The sequence below is a fragment of the Scyliorhinus torazame genome, chromosome 29 (genome assembly GCF_047496885.1).
Source record: "Scyliorhinus torazame isolate Kashiwa2021f chromosome 29, sScyTor2.1, whole genome shotgun sequence".
Classification (NCBI taxonomy): Eukaryota; Metazoa; Chordata; class Chondrichthyes; order Carcharhiniformes; family Scyliorhinidae; genus Scyliorhinus; species Scyliorhinus torazame.
Genome location: NC_092735.1, coordinates 11,618,711 through 11,638,113, shown reverse-complemented (window position 1 = coordinate 11,638,113; position 19,403 = coordinate 11,618,711). Strand labels below are relative to the sequence as shown.

General features: G+C 53.1%; 1 protein-coding gene across 3 annotated transcripts in view; it reads right to left on the bottom strand.

Moving 5' to 3' along the window:
* naga (N-acetylgalactosaminidase, alpha) overlaps positions 1 to 19,403 on the bottom strand; it is a 125,313-nt gene that overhangs the window by 40,781 nt on the left and 65,129 nt on the right. For 2 of the 3 annotated variants that reach the window (XM_072492062.1, XM_072492061.1), the window contains exons 2-3: positions 14,350 to 14,530; positions 1,416 to 1,590 (exon numbers count right to left, since the gene is read on the bottom strand). In XM_072492062.1, the coding sequence (XP_072348163.1) occupies positions 1,416 to 1,590; positions 14,350 to 14,504 (330 nt within the window). In that variant the 5' untranslated portion in view covers positions 14,505 to 14,530. Of the gene's footprint in view, positions 1 to 1,415; positions 1,591 to 14,349; positions 14,531 to 15,865; positions 15,885 to 19,403 lie in introns of those variants that run through there. The other variant, XM_072492063.1, reaches the window with a different exon arrangement.

Sequence of the window (19,403 nt, the reverse complement as noted above, 5' to 3'; positions counted from 1 at the left end):
CGGAGAAATCATTAGCAGATTCCCTGTATAAATAAAGCTGGCCAGTTTGGAACCAGCAGGAAGGAGTAAGCAGCAAGCGAGGTTGCTGCTGTTGTGTGCGTGTATATATGTTATTTCTTTGTATCCTTGAAACTCGTGCTGGATTCTTCGTGGCCCTCACAAAAAGAGCCTAAAGTTTTGAACTGTTAGATCAAGATTACGACAGGTTTACACAAGGTAGAGAACGGAAAGCTGCTCCCGCCAGCCGATGATACAGGGACTCGGAGACACAGATTTAAGGTTTGGAGCAAAACATACAGGTGGTGTGTGAGGAAGAACTTTCTTTACACAGCCCGGTGGTTATGACCTGAAACCTATTTCCCACGAGGGTGGTGGTAGCAGAAATTGTTTCAATGGGAAACTGGATGGGCACTTGAGGGAAACAAAGTTGCTGGATTTTGGGGATAGAGCTGGGGACTGGGAGGGGAGGCGAGGGTGTATGTGACTGGCTGGATTGCTCTACAGAGAGCTAGCATAGATTCAGAGGGCTGAATGGGCTCCTGCCATGCCGCAGGTTCTCTAGGGGTGCCATCTAGGGCTGGTGTAGCACACTGGGCTAAATAGCTGGCTTTTAAAGCAGGCCAAAGCAGGCCAGCAGCATGGTTCAATTCCCGTACCAGCCTCCCCGAACAGGTGCCGGAATGTGGCGACTAGGGGCTTTTCACAGTAACTTCATTTGAAGCCTACTTGTGACAATAAGTGATTTTCATTTCATTTTCATTTCATTCATTTTCCAGCCCAGGCCTCCGCTCAAGGCTTAGACCCAAATGTGAGGGCTAGGCCCCAGAGCAAGCCCCAGCCTCAGCTCAAAGTCCAGGCTCAGGCCCCAAAGCTCAGGCCCAAGTGTGAGGCCCAGCCACAGCACAAGGCCCAGGCCCCAAAGCCCAGGCCCAAATGCAAGGCCCAGCACCAGAGCAAGGCCCAGCCCCTGTTCAAAGTCCAGACCCAAGCATGAGGCCCGACCCCATGTGCAAGGCCCAAGCCTGCCAGACAACAAACCGCTGGCCCCAGGCAGAGGCCAGAGTTGGAATCCCGGCCTATGATTCTACAAACAATGACAGAACTCTGAAGAAGGGTCATACAGACTCGAAACGTTCACTCTGTTTCTCACTCTACAGGCGTTGCCAGACCGGCTGGGTTTTCCCAGAGTTCCTGTTTTTATTTCAGATTTCCAGGCTCGCAGTATTTTGCTTTTATTACTGAACTGACGGAATTCTCTCTGGCAGAAGGAGATTGCCGCTCATTCACCCCATCCAGGTCAGTCAGCAGCTACATGATCAAGCCACCCCAAGGTATAGTCAGGGTCACACACACACACACACACACACACACACACACACACACAAAGGGTAACAAGGGATAAAATCTTGACTCACGTATTGAGCCAAAGCTTTAATTCCACTGGGAAATCGATCGGGATCAGCAACCAGCTGCCCGTGCGAATCCCTCTTCTTTGCTGCCCAACAGTCGTCTATGTTCACGTATTCATAGCCGAGCTCCTTCCAACCGTCCTCCGCCAACCGGTCAGCCATCTCTATGAACAGGCGCTCACTGTTTGCAAACAGGTAAAAAAGGAGAGAGTTAGATTTCTTGCCCATCAGTCCTAGGGCAGGGCACTGCCAGCAAGGGCCCCGAGTGCACGGCTCAGGCCTCAGGTCAAAGCCCAGGCCCAAGTGTGAGGTCCAGCCCCAGGCGCAAGGCCCAGGCCACAGGTCAAAGCCCAGGCCCAAGTGTGAGGCCCAGCCCCAGGCGCAAGGCCCAGGCCCCAGTTCAAAGCTCAGGCCCAAGTGCGAGGCCCAGCCCCATACGCAAGGCCCAAGCCTGCCAGCCAACAAACTGCTGATCCCAGACAGAGGCCAGAGTTGGAAGGTTTATTTACAAGTGTCCCCAAGGCGTCAATGTAGCTCAATGTGTTCAGTGGTGTGCGCGAGCGGAGCGGTCGGGCTGGAGAGAGGCTCCCGCCGGTCGGCGGCATTTCAGTGTTTTCCGGGGGTTTCCCCGTGGTTTCGCCGGTTGCAATTTCTTTGTCCGTTGGGGCCTGAGGGATGGGCACCAGGTCGAGCAGGTTTGGAGCCTGTGGGGACGCCCGTGACTGGAGGAGCAGGAGCATCAAGCCCGAAGCAAGCGGAGGGGGAGGAGCGTGGCTTGAGGCGAGGCTTGAATCCAGCACAGATGTAAAGGGGGAGCAGCGCACATCGGGTGACCCCCCCCCCCCCCCCCCCACCCCCGGTCGAATGAGAGGACCAGTAAAAGTGCTGACAAGATGGCGGATGCCAGACCGCGTGGTGGGGCCGCACTACTTACAGTGGAAAGGATGACATAGGTGATGGCTGTGGAGCTGGACAAGCAGTTTGCGAGGCACATGGAGGTGTTGAGGAAGGAGATGGCGGTCGCATTGAAGTCATTGGGAGAGGAGGCAATCGCCCCGGTGACAGTGGATGTGGCAAAGACATCGGCCGAGGTGAGAGAGCAGGGCGAGACAATGAAGGAAGTGGAGGAGGCCGTGTCGCAGCACAGCGACCAGTTCACCTCGATGGGAGACGAACTACAGAGGGTGGTGGAGGTCAACAGAGGACTCCGAGCAAAGCTCGAGGACTTGGAGAACCGCTCGAGGCGACACAATCTGAGAATTGTGGGCTTCCCCGAAGGGGCAGAGGGCTCAAGGCCAACTGAGTACTTCGCTAAGTACTGTACTGATATAAAAAAAAGGGGCAGCACGGTAGCATGGTGATTAGCACAATTGCTTCACAGCTCCAGGGTCTCAGGTTCGATTCCCGGCTTGGGTCACTGTCTGTGTGGAGTCTGCACGTTCTTCCCGTGTGTGCGTGGGTTTCCTCTGGGTGCTCCGGTTTCCTCCCACAGTCCAAAGATGTGCAGGTTAGGTGGATTGGCCATGTTAAATTGTCCTTGGTGTTGGGTGGGGTTACTGGGTTACGGGGATAGGGTGGAGGTGTTGACCTTGGGTCGGGAGCTCTTTCCAAGAGCCGGCACAGACTCGATGGGCTGAATGGCCTCCTTCTGCACTGTAAATTCTATGATAAAGAGGCTGGCGGAGTTGATGGGGGAGGATGAAGACCCCTCTCGGTATGAACTGGACCGAGCTCATCGGTTGTTAAGGCCGAAATCCGAAGTAAACGAGCCGCCAAGAGCAGTAATTATCTGCTTCCATAAGTACCACATGAAGGAGAAGGTGTCACGCTGGGCGAAGCAGAAGCGGGAGGTGCAGCGGGATGGTGCTGGAGTTCGGATCTACCAGGACTTGACGGTGGAGTTGGCAAAAAGACGAGCGGCGTTCAGCCGAGTGAAGACGGCTTGGTACAACAAGGGACTGCGATTTGGTGTGGTGTACCCGGCGAAGCGGAGGGTGACGTGCAACGCCAAAGATTTTTATTTTGAAATGGTGGAGGCGGCTGAGGCGTTCATGAAGGCAGAAGGCTTGGGACAGAAGTGAGGAGTGGAACTGGAAGAGACTGTGGACCGTGATTGGGGAGCTGGAAAATGTATAAATGCTACAACTTTCTTTTCATGGACCTGTATTGTAACTTACTTAACTTCACATTGTCATAGAGTTAAAGTTTTTGTTTGGTTTGATCGGCATTTTTGCTACTTTTTTGTTTGTTGCAACAGTTATATGTTATTTCATTGAATTGCATGGGTTAGATTGTTTTTCTTCTGGGACTGGGTGGGAGGGGACGGTACGCTTTTTGGGGGAGAGGGGAACTACCCGCGCTAGCTAACTAAAGTCGGCTAGTGAACGGAGGTGAGGTGAGAACATTGGAGCCTGGGTAGTAGGTTTTGATGGGCCTACGAGGTGAGCAAGTGGGGGGGGGATCGATACTGGGTGAGATTTTTTCGAGGGGGAAGTGCAGGGGGGGGGGGGAGATTCTGGGAGGAGAGGAGGGGGTTCGATGTTATAATGGATAGGGACAGGTCAGGCTCATGGGGCAGGGCCCGGTGGTATGATGATGGTGGATATGAAGCAGCGGGGAGGGGGGGGGGGCGTTAAGAGACCCCCAGTTCGGATAGTCACATGAGGGGGCTGGGAGGCCCAGTCAAGAGGTCAGGATGCTGGCACATCTTAAAAGTTTGAAGGCCGAAGTAGCAATGCTGCAGGAGACTCACCTGAGGGTGAAGGACCAGGTGAGATTTAAAAAGGACTGGGTTAGTCAGGTGTTTCATTCTGGATTTGACGGAGGAGCTCGAGGGGTAGCGGTAATGGTCAGCAAAAGGGTACGGTTCCAGATGGAGAAGGTGGTTGCAGATCACGGGGGTAGGTATATGATTGTGACAGGGGCGCTGGAGGGGAGGCTAGTGGCGCTGGTAAGTGTATACGGTCCAAATTGGGACGATGTGGGATTCGCGAAGAGGGTGTGTGGGGCCACCCCCGACTTGGATACACACAAACTGATAGTGGGGGGGGGGGCGGGACTGGAACTGGGTGTAGGAGCCAAAATTGGACAGGTCACGGCTGCGCTCGCTAGTCCCGTCAGGGGGGCCGAAGGCGCTGGCTGGGCTAATGGTGGAAATGGGAGGAGTGGACCCTTGGAGGTTTCTGCGCCTGACGGCGCGGGAGTACTCGTTTTTCTCAGCGGTCCATAATGTGTCCTCGTGGATTAACGTTTTCATGGCGCTGCTGGCTGGGGTTAAAGGGTCGGAGTATTCGGCAATTGCAATATCAGATCTTGCTCCGCATTGGGAGGGTTTAAACTAGTATGGCAGGGGGGTGGGTACCGGAGCAATAGGTCGGAAGGTGAAACAATTGAGGGAGAACTAGGGAATAGGGCCAGTATGTCTCTGAGGAGGAGCAGACAGGGAGATGTTGCTGAAAACAGCGGGTCTGGTGGCCTGAAGTGCAGATGTTTTAATGCAAGAAGTATTACGATAAGGCCGATGAACTTAAGAGCTTGGATTAGTACTTGGAACTATGATGTTGTTGCCATTACAGCGACCTGGTTGAAGGAAGGACAGGATTGGCAGCTAAACGTTCCAGGCGGGATAGAGGGGGATGTAAAAGGGTTGGAGGAGTTGTGCTACTGGTTAGGGAAAATATCAAAGCTGTACTGTGGGAGGACACCTCAGAGGGCAGTGGGGCTATATGGGTAGCGATCAGGAATAAGAAGGGTGCAGTCACAATGTTGGGGGTTTACTACAGGCCTCCCAACAGCCAGCGGGAGATAGGGGAGCAGATAGGTAGACAGATTTTGGAAAGGAATAAAAGCAACAGGGTTGTTGTGATGGGAGACTTTAACTTCCCCCAATATTAACTGGGACTTACTTAGCGCTAGGGGCTTGGACGGGGCAGAGTTTGTAAGGAGCATCCAGGAGGGCTTCTTAAAACAATATGTAGATAGTCCAACGAGGGAGGGGGCTGTACTGGACCTGGTATTGAGGAATGAGCCCGGCCAGGTGGTACAAGTTTCAGTAGGGGAGCATGACGGGAACAGTGACCACAATTCAGTAAGTTTTAAAGTGCTGGTGGACAAGGATAAGAGTAGTCTTAGAGTGAATGTGCTAAATTGGGGGAAGACTAACTAATTATAACAGTGTTAGGCGGGAACTGAAGAACCTAGATTGGGGGCAGATGTTCGACATGTAGGAGTCTTTCAAATGTCAGTTGAAAGGAATTCAGGACCAGCATGTTCCTGTGAGGAAGAAGGATAAATATGGCAAATTTCAGGAACCCTGGATAACGAGAGATATTGTAGGCCGCGTCAAAAAGAAAAAGGAGGCGTTTGTCAGGGCTAGAAGGCTGGGAACAGACAAAGCCTGTGTGGAATATAAGGAAAGTAGGAAGGAGCTTAAGCAAGGAGTCAGGAGGGCTAAAAGGGGTTATGAATAGTAATTGGCAAAAAGAGCTAAGGAAAATCCCAAGGCTTTTTACACGTGTATATAAAAAGCAAGAGGGTAGACAAGGAAAGGGTTGGCCCACTGAAGGATAACCAAGGGAATCTATGTGTGGAGCCAGAGGAAATGGGCGAGGTACTAAATGAATACTTTTCATCAGTATTCACCGAAGAGAAGGATTTGGTGGATGTGGAGTCTGGAGAAGGGTGTGTAGATAGCCTGGGTCACATTGAGATCCAAAAAGACAAAGTGTTGGGCTTGAAAAATATCTTAATATCTTGAAAAATATTAAGGTAGATAAGTCCCCAGGGCCTGATGGGATCTACCCCAGAATACTGAAGGAGGCCAGAGAAGAAATTGCTGAGGCCTTGACAGAAATCTTTGGATCCTCACTGTCTTCAGGTGATGTCCCGGTGGACTGGAGAATAGCCAGTGTTGTTCCTTTGTTTAAGAAGGGTAGCAAGGATAATCCAGGGAACTACAGGCCGGTGAGCCTTAAGTCAGTGGTAGGGAAATTACTGGAGAGAATTCTTTGAGACAGGATCTACTCCCATTTGGAAGCAAATGGACGTATTAGTGAGAGGCAGCACGGTTTTGTGAAGGGGAGGTTGTGTCTCACTAACTTGATAGAGTTTTTCGAGGAGGTCACAAAGATGATTGATGCAGGTAGGGCAATATATGTTGGCTATATGGACTTCAGTAAGGCCTTTGACAAGGTCCCTCATGGTAGACTAGTACAAAAGGTGAAGTCACACGGGATATGGGGTGAGCTGGCAAGATGGATACAGAACTGGCTAGATCATAGAAGGCAGAGAGTAGCAATGGAAGGATGCTTTTCTAATTGGAGGCTGTGACTGGTGGTGTTCCGCAGGGATCAGTGCTGGGACCTTTGCTGTTTGTAGTATATATAAATGATTTGGAGGAAAATGTAACTGGTCTGATTAGTAAGTTTGCGGACGACACCAAGGCTGGTGGAATTGCGGATAGCGATGAGGACTGTCGGAGGATACAGCAGGATTTAGATTGTTTGGAGACTTGGGCGGAGAGATGGCAGATGGAGTTTAATCCGGACAAATGTGAGGTAATGCATTTTGGAAGGTCTAATGCAGGTAGGGAATATACAGTGAATGGTGGAACCCTCAAGAGTATTGACAGTCAGAGAGATCTAGGTGTACAGGTCCACAGGTCACTGAAAGGGGCAACACAGGTGGAGAAGGTAGTCAAGAAGGCATACGGCATGCTTGCCTTCATTGGCCGGGGCATTGAGTATAAGAATTGGCAAGTCATGTTGCAGCTGTATAGAACCTTAGTTAGGCCACACTTGGAGTATAGTGTTCAATTCTGGTCGCCACACTACCAGAAGGATGTGGAGGCTTTAGAGAGGGTGCAGAAGAGATTTACCAGGATGTTGCCTGGTTATGGAGGGCATTAGCTATGAGGAGCGGTTGAATAAACTCGGTTTGTTCTCACTGGAACGATGGAGGTTGAGGGGTGACCTGATAGAGGTCTACAAAATTATGAGGGGCATAGACAGAGTGGATAGTCAGAGGCTTTTCCCCAGGGTAGAGGGGTCAATTATTAGGGGGCAGAGTTTTAAGGTGCGAGGGGCAAGGTTTAGAGTAGATATACGAGGCAAGTCTTTTACACAGAGGGTAGTGGGTGCCTGGAACTCGCTGCCGGAGGAGGTGGTGGAAGCAGGGACGATAGTGACATTTAAGGGGCATCTTGACAAATACATGAATAGGATGGGAATAGAGATATACGGACCCCGGAAGTGTAGAAGATTTTAGTTCAGACGGGCAGCATGGTCGACGCAGGCTTGGAGGGCCGAAGGGCCTGTTCCTGTGCTGTACTTTTCTTTGTTTTTTTGTTCTTTGATATGGTGCCGGAGAAGGGGATGGTACAGAGACCAGGGTGGAAGTTAGATGTGGGACTGTTGGGGGACCGAGGCTTCTGTGACAAAATTGAAAAAGTAATCGAGGAATATGTAGGTTTTAACTGCATGGGTGAGGTGTCAAAGGCGGTTGGCTGGGAGGCTTTAAAGGCGGTGGTGAGGGGTGAGGTGATCTCATTCAAGGCTAGGCTAGACAAAGAGGAGAGTTTGGAAAGTCAGAGAGTAATAGATGGGATGCTGGAGGTAGACAGGAGTTATGCAGAAGATAGCGACCCAGCAGTTGGAAAAGAGGAAGGAACTCCAGGCGAGCTTTGACCGACTATCTACCAGGAAGGCGGTACGCCAATTGAGGCGAGCAAGGGGGGCAGTTTATGAGCATGGAGAGAAGGAAGGCTGAATGTTGGCGGGTCAGCTCCAGAGGGAGGCTGCGGCAAGGGAAATTGTCCAGGTGTGGGACAGGGCAGGGAAGTTGGTGGTAGCTCCAGATCAGGTTAACAAGGTCTTTAAGGAATTCTATGAGAGGTTGTACAGGTCAGAGCCACCTGGGGGAAGCCGGGAGATGCAGGAATTTCTAGACGGGCTGGAGTACCCGAGGTTAAGGGAGGGGGAAAGGGCTACATTAGAGGGAGCGATAGTGGAGCAGGAGATAAATAATGCGATTGGGAGGATGCAGTCGGGGATGGGTTTCCGGTGGAGTATTATAAAAAATTCAAAAATAAGCTGGTACCGCTGATGGTGGGGATGTTTGAGGAGGTGATCGGGATGGGGGTGTTACCACAAACTTTGGGGCAGGCATCGATTTCCCTGTTACTTGAGAAAGATAAGGATCCGACGGAGTGTGGGTTGTATCGGCCCATATCACTTTTAAACATGGACTCAAAGATATTGGCGAAGGTACTGGCGGGTAGGCTGAAGGAGTGCCTCCCAAAGGTGATAGGTGAAGATCAGATGAGGTTTGTGAGAGGGAGGCAGCTCTTTTCCAACATTAGGAGAGTATTGAACGTCATTATGGCACCGGCGGAGGGGAAGGAAACAGAGGTGGTTGTGGCATTGGACGCTGAGAAGGCGTTTGACCGGGTAGAATGGGGGTACTTGATGGCAGTTCTGGAGCGGTTTGGGATTGGACCAAGATTTGTGAACTGCGTAAAGCTATTATATAAGGAGCCAAGGGCCAGTGTCCGCACAAACAACATCAGCTCAGAATACTTTACTCTCCACCGTGGGACTAGGCAGGGATGTCCTATGTCCCCCCTGCTGTTTGCACTCGCGATTGAGCCGTTGGCCATCGCATTAAGAAGGTCGAGGACATGCAAAGGGATAGTGCGGGGAGGGGGATAGAGCATAGGATGTCCTTATATGTCGATGACTTGTTATTATACGTTGCGGAACCAAGTGTGTCAATAGGGGGAATACTGGAGATACTTCGGGTGTTTGGCTCTTTCTCGGGGTACAAACTAAATCTAGACAAGAGTGAGTATTTTGTGGTGTCTCGGCCGGGGGTGGGGGCAGGGGTGGGGGCCATTCCGTAGGGCAGATATAGATACCTGGGGGTGTAGGTTGCTCGAGATTGGGTGGAGCTCCGTAAGTACAACATTTCTAGTTTGGTGGGGAGAGTGAAAGCCGATCTGGCAAGGTGGGATGGTCTCCCTCTGTCACTGGCGGGTCGGGTACAGGTGGTTAAAATGAACGTGTTGCTGCGATTTCTGTTTATTTTTCAATGCCTGCCGATTTTAGAGAGATTGATGGGATGATTACCTCGTTCATATGGGGAGGGAAGGTGGCCAGAGTTAGAAAGGTGCTACTACAGAGGGGAAGGCAGGCAGGGGGTTTGGGTCTTCCGAACCTGATGTACTACTACTGGGCGGCGAATGCGGAGAAGGTACGGAGCTGGGTCAGAGGGGTCAGAATGGAGGAGAGTTTGTGTAGGGGGTCGGGATTGAAGGCGCTAGCGACAGCGCTGCTCCCGACGGTCCCGGGGAGATACTCAGGGAGTCCGGTAGTAATAGCTTCATTGAGAATTTGGAGGCAGTTTCGACAGCACTTCGGGTTGGGGGCAGGGTCAAGGGAAATGCCGATTCGGGGGAACCACAGATTTGAGCCAGGGAAGTGGGATGGAAATTTTCGGAGATGGGAGGAGAAAGGAATTAGGACGCTAAAAGATTTATTTCTTGGAGGTCGTTTTGCGGGATTGAAGGAGCTGGGAGCGAAGTATGGGCTGGAGCAGGGGGAAATATTTAGATACATGCAGGTTCGAGACTGTGCCAGAAAGGAGATCAGGGCTTCCCAATAGAGCCGCCTTCCACATTGCTGGAGGAGGTGCTGACGACAGGGGGACTGGAGAAGGGGGTAGTATCGGAGGTTTACGGAGCTATTTTGGAGGAGGAGAAGGCGCCGCTGGAAGGGATCAAGGCAAAGTGGGAGGAAGATTTGGGAGAGGGTATGGAGGAGGGGTTCTGGTGTGAGGTGCTCCGGAGGGTGAACGCTTTCTGATACAGCTGAAGGTGGTGTATAGAGGCGCATCTCACAAGGGCGAGAATGAGCCGGCTCTTTGAGGGGGTAGAAGATGTGTGTGAACATTGCCGGGGGGGGGGGGGGGGGGGGGGGGGGGGGGGGGGCGCAAACCACGTTCATATGTTTTGGTCCTGTCCAAAGCTGGAGGATTACTGGAAGGCGGTTTTTAGGGTAATCTCTAAAGTGGTGCACGTGAAACTGGACCCGGGGCCTCGGGAGGCCATATTCGGGGAGTCGGACCAGCCGGGGTTGGAAACGGGTGCGGAGGCAGATGTTGTAGCCTTCGCCTCGTTGATCGCCCGAAGGCGGATCCTGTTAGGGTGGAGATCAACCTCTCCACCCAGTGCCCTGGCCTGGCGGGGGGACCTGCTGGAATTCTTAACACTTGAAAAGGTCATATTTGAATTGAGGGGAAGGATGGAGGGGTTGTACAATTCATGGGCGTTATTCATTATGCACTTTCGAGAATTGGATTACATCGAACATTAGGGGGGGCTGGGAGGAGGCTGGGAGGGTTGGGGGAGGGGGGCTGTATGTGTTAATGGTGACTATGGATGATTCCTCTTTGTCATTTGTTTATGTTAACATGCGGGCTAATGTTTGGGGGTTTGGTGGGAGGATGGGATTGTTGTTATTGATTTGGGGATTGACATTACATTCGTTACCGATTATTGTTTATTGTTGGGTGTAAATTTGGGAGAAAATGTGGAAAAAGGAGGAGAATAAAAAAAATATTTTTTTTTTAAAAAGACTCCCAGCCTGGTGTCCTGGCCTCTGCTCATCAGTTGATAGTTAAATCAGCTCACTCTTAACTACCCTGTAAAATGGCTCTACCAGCCACCCAGTTCCAGGGCAATTAGGGATGGGCAATAAATGCTGGCCTTGTCAGTGACACCCCTATCACATGAAGAATTTCTGGGGTAGCAGAGGAAGGAAATCAAAGATCCGCTCAGCTCCCTGCTCCTTAAGTCTGACTTGACAGTGGGGATGAGACAGGAGAGTTGGACTCTGCGATGCCTTCTGTGGTCCAACAGTATTTGATACACAAGATCCAGATTGCCATATGGTCACATTGATGATCACAGAATTACAGAATTTACAGTGCAGAAGGAGGCCATTCGGCCCATCGAGTCTACGCCAGCCCTTACAAAGAGCATCCTACCTTTTTTTAAATAACTTTAGAGTGCCCAATTATTTTTTTCCAATTAAGGGGCGATTTAGCGCGGCCAATCCACCTACCCTGCACATCTTTGGGTTGTGGGGGTGGGACCCACTCAGACACGGGGAGAATGTGCAAACTCCACACGGACAGTGACCCGGGGCCAGGATCAAACCCGGGTCCTCAGCGAACTGGACCCAAAATAAACTAATGAGGTCAATGTGAACAGGACGTGTACCCCAGTGAGAGTCGGAGCCTGTGGAGGTGTATCCCAGTGGGAGTCAGTGTGTGTGGAACCCGTATCCCAGTGAGAGTCAGTGTGTGAGGGACCCGTACCCCAGTGAGAGTCAGTGTGTGTGGAGCCCGTATCCCAGTGAGAGTCAGTATTAGTGGAACCCGTACCCCAGTGAGAGTCAGTGTGTGTGGAACCCGTATCCCAGTGAGAGTCAGTGTGTGTGTGGGACCCGTACCCCAGTGAGAGTCAGTGTGTGTGGAACCCGTACCCCAGTGAGAGTCAGTGTGTGAGGGACCCGTACCCCAGTGAGAGTCAGTGTGTGTGGAACCCGTATCCCAGTGAGAGTCAGTGTGTGTGTGGGACCCGTACCCCAGTGAGAGTCAGTGTGTGTGGAACCCGTACCCCAGTGAGAGTCAGTGTGTGTGGGACCCGTACCCCCAGTGAGAGTCAGTGTGTGAGGGACCCGTACCCCAGTGAGAGTCAGTGTGTGTGGAACCCGTACCCCAGTGAGAGTCAGTGTGTGTGGGACCCGTACCCCAGTGAGAGTCAGTGTGTGTGGAACCCGTATCCCAGTGAGAGTCAGTGTGTGAGGGACCCGTACCCCAGTGAGAGTCAGTGTGTGTGGAACCCGTACCCCAGCCAGAGTCAGTGTGTGTGGGACCCGTACCCCAGTGAGAGTCAGTGTGTGAGGGACCCGTACCCCAGTGAGAGTCAGTGTGTGTGGAACCCGTACCCCAGTGAGAGTCAGTGTGTGTGGAACCCGTACCCCAGTGAGAGTCAGTGTGTGTGGAACCCATACCCCAGTGAGAGTCAGTGTGTGTGGGACCCGTACCCCAGTGAGAGTCAGTGTGTGTGGAACCCGTATCCCAGTGAGAGTCAGTGTGTGTGGAATCCGTATCCCAGTGAGAGTCAGTATGTGTGGAACCCGTATCCCAGTGAGAGTCAGTGTGTGTGGATCCCGTATCCCAGTGAGGGTCAGTGTGTGTGGGACCCGTACCCCAGTGAGAGTCAGTGTGTGAGGGACCCGTACCCCAGTGAGAGTCAGTGTGTGTGGAACCCGTACCCCAGCCAGAGTCAGTGTGTGTGGGACCCGTACCCCAGTGAGAGTCAGTGTGTGTGGAACCCGTATCCCAGTGAGAGTCAGTGTGTGTGTGGGACCCGTACCCCAGTGAGAGTCAGTGTGTGTGGAACCCGTACCCCAGTGAGATTCAGTGTGTGAGGGACCCGTACCCCAGTGAGAGTCAGTGTGTGAGGGACCCGTGCCCCAGTGAGAGTCAGTGTGTGAGGGACCCGTACGCCAGTGAGAGTCGGTGTGTGTGGGACCCGTACCCCAGTGAGAGTCAGTGTGTGTGGAACCCATACCCCAGTGAGAGTCAGTGTGTGTGGGACCCGTACCCCAGTGAGAGTCAGTGTGTGTGGAACCCGTATCCCAGTGAGAGTCAGTGTGTGTGGAACCCGTATCCCAGTGAGAGTCAGTGTGTGTGGAACCCGTATCCCAGTGAGAGTCAGTGTGTGTGGAACCCGTATCCCAGTGAGGGTCAGTGTGTGTGGGACCCGTACCCCAGTGAGAGTCAGTGTGTGTGGGACCCGTACCCCAGTGAGGGTCAGTGTGTGTGGGACCCGTACCCCAGTGAGAGTCAGTGTGTGTGGAACCCGTATCCCAGTGAGGGTCAGTGTGTGTGGAACCCATACTCCAGTGAGAGTCAGTGTGTGTGGGACCCGTACCCCAGTGAGAGTCAGTGTGTGTGGAACCCGTATCCCAGTGAGAGTCAGTGTGTGAGGGACCCGTACCCCAGTGAGAGTCAGTGTGTGTGGAACCCGTATCCCAGTGAGAGTCAGTGTGTGTGGAATCCGTATCCCAGTGAGAGTCAGTATGTGTGGAACCCGTATCCCAGTGAGAGTCAGTGTGTGTGGAACCCGTATCCCAGTGAGAGTCAGTGTGTGTGGAACCCGTATCCCAGTGAGGGTCAGTGTGTGTGGGACCCGTACCCCAGTGAGAGTCAGTGTGTGTGGGACCCGTACCCCAGTGAGGGTCAGTGTGTGTGGGACCCGTACCCCAGTGAGAGTCAGTGTGTGTGGAACCCGTATCCCAGTGAGGGTCAGTGTGTGTGGAACCCGTACTCCAGTGAGAGTCAGTGTGTGTGGGACCCGTACCCCAGTGAGAGTCAGTGTGTGTGGAACCCGTATCCCAGTGAGAGTCAGTGTGTGAGGGACCCGTATCCCAGTGAGAGTCAGTGTGTGAGGGACCCGTATCCCAGTGAGGGTCAGTGTGTGTGGGACCTGTACCCCAGTGAGAGTTAGTGTGTGTGGAACCCGTACCCCAGTGAGAGTCAGTGTGTGTGGGACCCGTACCCCAGGGAGAGTCAGTGTGTGTGGGACCCGTACCCCAGTGAGAGTCAGTGTGTGTGGAACCCGTATCCCAGTGAGAGTCAGTGTGTGAGGGACCCGTATCCCAGTGAGAGTCAGTGTGTGTGGGACCCGTACCCCAATGAGAGTCAGTGTGTGTGGATTTTACCCTGGATTAGTTTGTCTGGTAATGGCTGATATGATGGTGGTATCTCGTGTTAACCTGCGATATTGTCAGGGAGAATGGGACCCGGTTTGATTCTCTGTCCAGCTTTTAGCTTTAAGGGGGTTTGCGAATCGAGGTCCGGTTTGTAGCCTCACCTGATGCAGTTCCCTGGGTCGGATTTGCAGTCGACATTGCAGCGGAAACGTTCCCATGCCAACCATCCCATAGGCGGGGTCCTCATTAAGCCATTGTCCAATGAAAGCCCACGGCTGATAAGCAGCAACGTGAGGGGTACAAGCAGCAGATCCATTTCTGGATGAAACTGGGTTCAACAAACTGGAACGTGAAGAATGAGAAACACACAGTCAGACAAGGACAGAATAACACCGAGAGCAACCAGTGTTCCTGTGCATGGATCCCAAACGTTAGTCTGTAGGTACAGCAAGTAATTGGGAAAGCTAATAGGATGTTATTGCTTATTGCGACAGGGAATTGATTACCAAAGCAGGGAGGTTAAACTGCAGTCACATAGAGCACCAGTGAGACAAGATTCCCCATTTGGGAGACCGACCAGAGGAGGATTGCTAATGATCACGAAGCAATTCGGTATCCCACGCAATGCCAATCTGTGCTCGGCGAGGAACACGAGGGATTCCCGAGGAATTCCCGCTATCGGACCACCATTTTGAGCGGGTGCTCTGATAGTAAAGTCTCACACCTGCTCCCCCCCCCTCTCATCTCAAATCAGCCCCTCGTCATCTCAAATCAGTCCCCCCTCATCTCAAATCAGCCCCCCGTCATCTCGAATCAGCCCCCCCTCATCCCAACTCAGCCCCCCTCATCTCAAATCAGCCCTCCATATCTCAAATCAGCCCCCCGCTCATCTCAAATCAAGCCCCCCTCATCTCAAATCAGCCCCCCACCATCTCAAATCAGCCCCCCATATCTCAAATCAGCCCCTCATCTCAAATCAGCCCCCTCTCATCTCAAATCAGCCCCCCCTCATCTCAAATCAGCCCTTTATCTCAAATCAGCCCCCACTCGTCTCAAATCAGTCCCCCCACTCATCTCAAATCAGCCCCCACATCTTAAATCAGCCCACCTCTCATCTCAAATCAGCCCCCCCATATCTCAAATCAGCCCCCTCATCTCAAATCAGCCCCCTCATCTCAAATCAGCCCAACTCTCTTCTCCCAAGTCCTCGGGTGACTCGACCTGCTGCCGGGTCCCCTAAATAGAGAGACCCCTCCCCCCAGGAACCCCTTAAACAGGGAGACCCGCCAGAGACTCTAAATAGGAAGACCCCCCCCGTCAGGGACACCTGAATAGGGAACCCACCCCCCAGGATCCGCTAAATAGAGGCACGCCCCCAGGGACCCCCTTACAAAAGAGACTCCCCCATGCCCGAGACCCCTAATTAAAGGGAACCCCCCAAAAGATCCCTAACTCGAGGGACCCCACCCCCAGGAACCTCCTAACTGGAGGGGCATCCCCCCCAGAGATGCCTTAACTAGACAGACCCCTCACAGGGATCCCCTAACTAAAGGAACCTCTTACAGACCCCCTAACTGGAGGTACCCCCCCACCCCGCCCTGGGAAAAGAGACCCCTGTCAGGAAGCTAGAGAGCAGTCCAGACAGGGGCAGTGAAATACATTATTTGTAACACTCACCTGGAAGCTCCACCTGTCCATTCCTGGAAAGTTAAGTGCTGTCAATTTCCAGCTCAGCACTTCAAAATCACTCAAGCCTGAAGGGCTGAAGGAGCATGATGTGAATGCACTTAACTCTCTTTGATGTGGTTTCTGTTTGTAAACATTATGGTCTCAGCACTTAGACTTACTCATCCAAGAAGGTGAATAGAGCGAGGCTCCCAGCTGCTTTGTGGAAGCTGTCAATCACAGTCCACAAGCAAAAATGAATGAATGGCTCACAGCTCATGGATCTGAGCGGATAGACACACGGACCCTGTTCCCTTCCCAGGAATAGACAGGAATAGACAGGTGGTGCATCAGGTGAGTTTTCCAACTGTAATGGTTTTCACTGCCCCGATCTGGACCCGCTCTCTCTCAGGGTGAATTCGCTCTCTCTCAGGGTGAATACCCGTTCTCTCTCTCAGGGTGAATACCCGCTCTCTCTCTCAGGGTGAATACCCGCTCTCTCTCTCAGGGTGAATACCCGCTCTCTCTCTCAGGGTGAATACCCGCTCTCTCTCCCCGGGTGAATACCCGCTCTCTCTCTCAGGGTGAATACCCGCTCTCTCTCTCAGGGTGAATACCCGCTCTCTCTCTCAGGGTGAATACCCGCTCTCTCTCTCGGGGTGAATACCCGCTCTCTCTCTCAGGGTGAATCCGCTCTCTCTCAGGGTGAATACCTGCTCTCTCTCTCGGGGTGAATACCCGCTCTCTCTCTCGGGGTGAATACCCGTTCTCTCTCTCGGGGTGAATACCCGCTCTCTCTCTCGGGGTGAATACCCGTTCTCTCTCTCAGGGTGAATACCCGCTCTCTCTGGGGGTGAATACTCACTCTCTCCCTCTCGGGGTGAATACCCGCTCTCTCACTCTCAGGGTGAATACCCGCTGTCTATCTCAGGGTGAATACCCGCTGTCTATCTCAGGGTGAATACCCGCTCTCTCTCTCAGGGTGAATACCCGCTCTCTCTCAGAGTGAATACCCACTCTCTCTCTCGGGGTGAATACCCGCTCTCTCTCTCAGGGTGAATACCCGCTCTCTCTCTCACGGTGAATACCCGCTCTCTCTCTCACGGTGAATACGCGCTCTCTCTCAGGGTGAATACCCGCTTCTCTATCTCAGGGTGAATACCCGCTCTCTCTCTCAGGGTGAATACCCGCTCTCTCTCTCGGGGTGAATACCCGCTCTCTCTCAGTGTGAATACCCGCTGTCTCTCTCGGGGTGAATACCCGCTCCCTCTCTCTCAGTGTGAATACCCGCTGTCTCTTTCAGGGTGAATACCTGCTCTCTCTCTCGGGGTGAATACCCGCTCTCTCTCGGGGTGAATACCCGCTCTCTCTCGGGGTGAATACCCGCTCTCTCTCGGGGTGAATACCCGCTCTCTCTCGGGGTGAATACCCGCTCTCTCTCAGGGTGAATACCCGCTCTCTATCAGGGTGAATACCCGCTCTCTCTCTCAGGGTGAATACCCGCTCTCTCTCTCCGGGTGAATGCCAGCTCTCTCTCAGGGTGAATAACCGCTCTCTCTCGGTGTGAATACCCGCTCTCTCTCGGTGTGAATACCCGCTCTCTCTCGGGGTGAATACCCGCTCTCTCTCGGGGTGAATACCCGCTCTCTCTCGGGGTGAATACCCGCTCTCTCTCTCAGGGTGAATACCCGCTCTCTCTCTCAGGGTGAATACCCAATCTCTCTCAGGGTGAATACCAGCTCTCTCAGGGTGAATACCCGCTCTCTCAGGGTGAAGACCCGCTCTCTCTCAGGGTGAATACCTGCTCTCTCAGGGTGAATACCCGCTCTCTCTCTCAGGGTGAATACCTGCTCTCTCTCTCAGGGTGAATACACGCTATCTCTCTCAGGATGAATACCCGCTCTCTCTCTCAGGGTGAATACCCGCTCTCTCTCTCAGGGTGAATACCCGCGCTATCTCAGGGTGAATACCCGCTCTCTCTCAGGGTGAATACCCGCTCTCTCTCAGGGTGAATACCCGCGCTCTCTCAGGGTGAATACCCGCTCTCTCTCAGGGTGAATACTCGCTCTCTGAGGGTGAATACCCGCTCTCTCTCTCAGGGTTAATACTCGCTCCCTCTCTCAGGGTGAATACCCACTCTCTATCAGGATGAATACCCGCTCTCTCCGCGGGTGAATACCCGCTCTCTCTCAAAGTGAATACCCGCTCTCTCTCGGGGTGAATACCCGCTTTCTCTCGGGGTGAATACCCGCTTTCTCTCGGGGTGAATACCCGCTCTCTCTCGGGGTGAATACCCGCTCTCTCTCTCAGGGTGAATACCCGCTCTCTTTCAGGGTGAATACCCACTCTCTCTCAGGGTGAATACCCGCTCTCTCAGGGTGAATACCCGCTCTCTCAGGGTGAATACCCGCTCTCTCTCAGGGTGAACACCTGCTCTCTCAGGGTGAATACCCGCTCCCTCTCGCTCAGGGTGAATACCCGCTGTCTCTCTTGGGGTGAATACCTGCTCTCTCTCGGGGTGAATACCCGCGCTCTCTCAGGGTGAATACCTGCTCTCTCTCGGGGTGAATACCTGCTCTCTCTCGGGGTGAATACCCGCTCTCTCTCTCGGGGTGAATACCCGCACTCTCTCAGCGTGAATACCCGCTCTCTCTCAGGGTGAATACCCGCTCTCTATCAGGGTGAATACCCGCTCTCTCTCCCCGGGGGAATACCCGCTCTCTCTCTCAGGGTGAATACCCGCTCTCTCTACCCGGGGGAATACCCGCTCTCTCTCTCAGGGTGAATACCCGCTCTCTGTCTCCGGGTGAATGCCCGCTCTCTCTCAGGGTGAATACCCGCTCTCTCTCGGTGTGAATACCCGCTCTTTCTCGGGGTGAATTCCCGCTCTCTCTCGGGGTGAATACCCGCTCTCTCGCGGGGTGAATACCCGCTCTCTCTTTCAGGGTGAATACCCGCTCTCTTTCAGGGTGAATACCCACTCTCTCTCAGGGTGAATACCAGCTCTCTCAGGGTGAATACCAGCTCTCTCAGGGTGAATACCCGCTCTCTCAGGGTGAATACCCGCTCTCTCTCAGGGTGAATACCTGCTCTCTCAGGGTGAATACCCGCTCCCTCTCTCAGGGTAAATACCTGCTCTCTCTCTCAGGATGAATATAGGCTACCTCTCAGGGTGAATACCCGCTCTCACTCTCAGGGTGAATACCCGCTCTCTCTCAGGGTGAATACCCGCTCTCTCTCAGGGTGAATACCCGCTCTCTATCTCAGGGTGAATACTCGCTCTCTCTCCCCGGGTGAATACCCGCTCTCTCCCCGGGTGAATACCCGCTCTCTCTCTCAGGGTGAATACCCGCTCTCTCTCTCAGGATGAATACTCGCTCTCTGTGTCAGGGTGAATACCCGCTCTCTCCCCGGGTGAAAACCCGCTCTCTCTCTCAGGGTGAATACTCGCTCTCTCTCAGGGTGAATACCTGCTCTCTCTCGGGGTGAATACCCGCTCTCTCTCAGGGTGAATACCCGCTCTCTCGGGGTGAATATCCGCGCTCTCTGG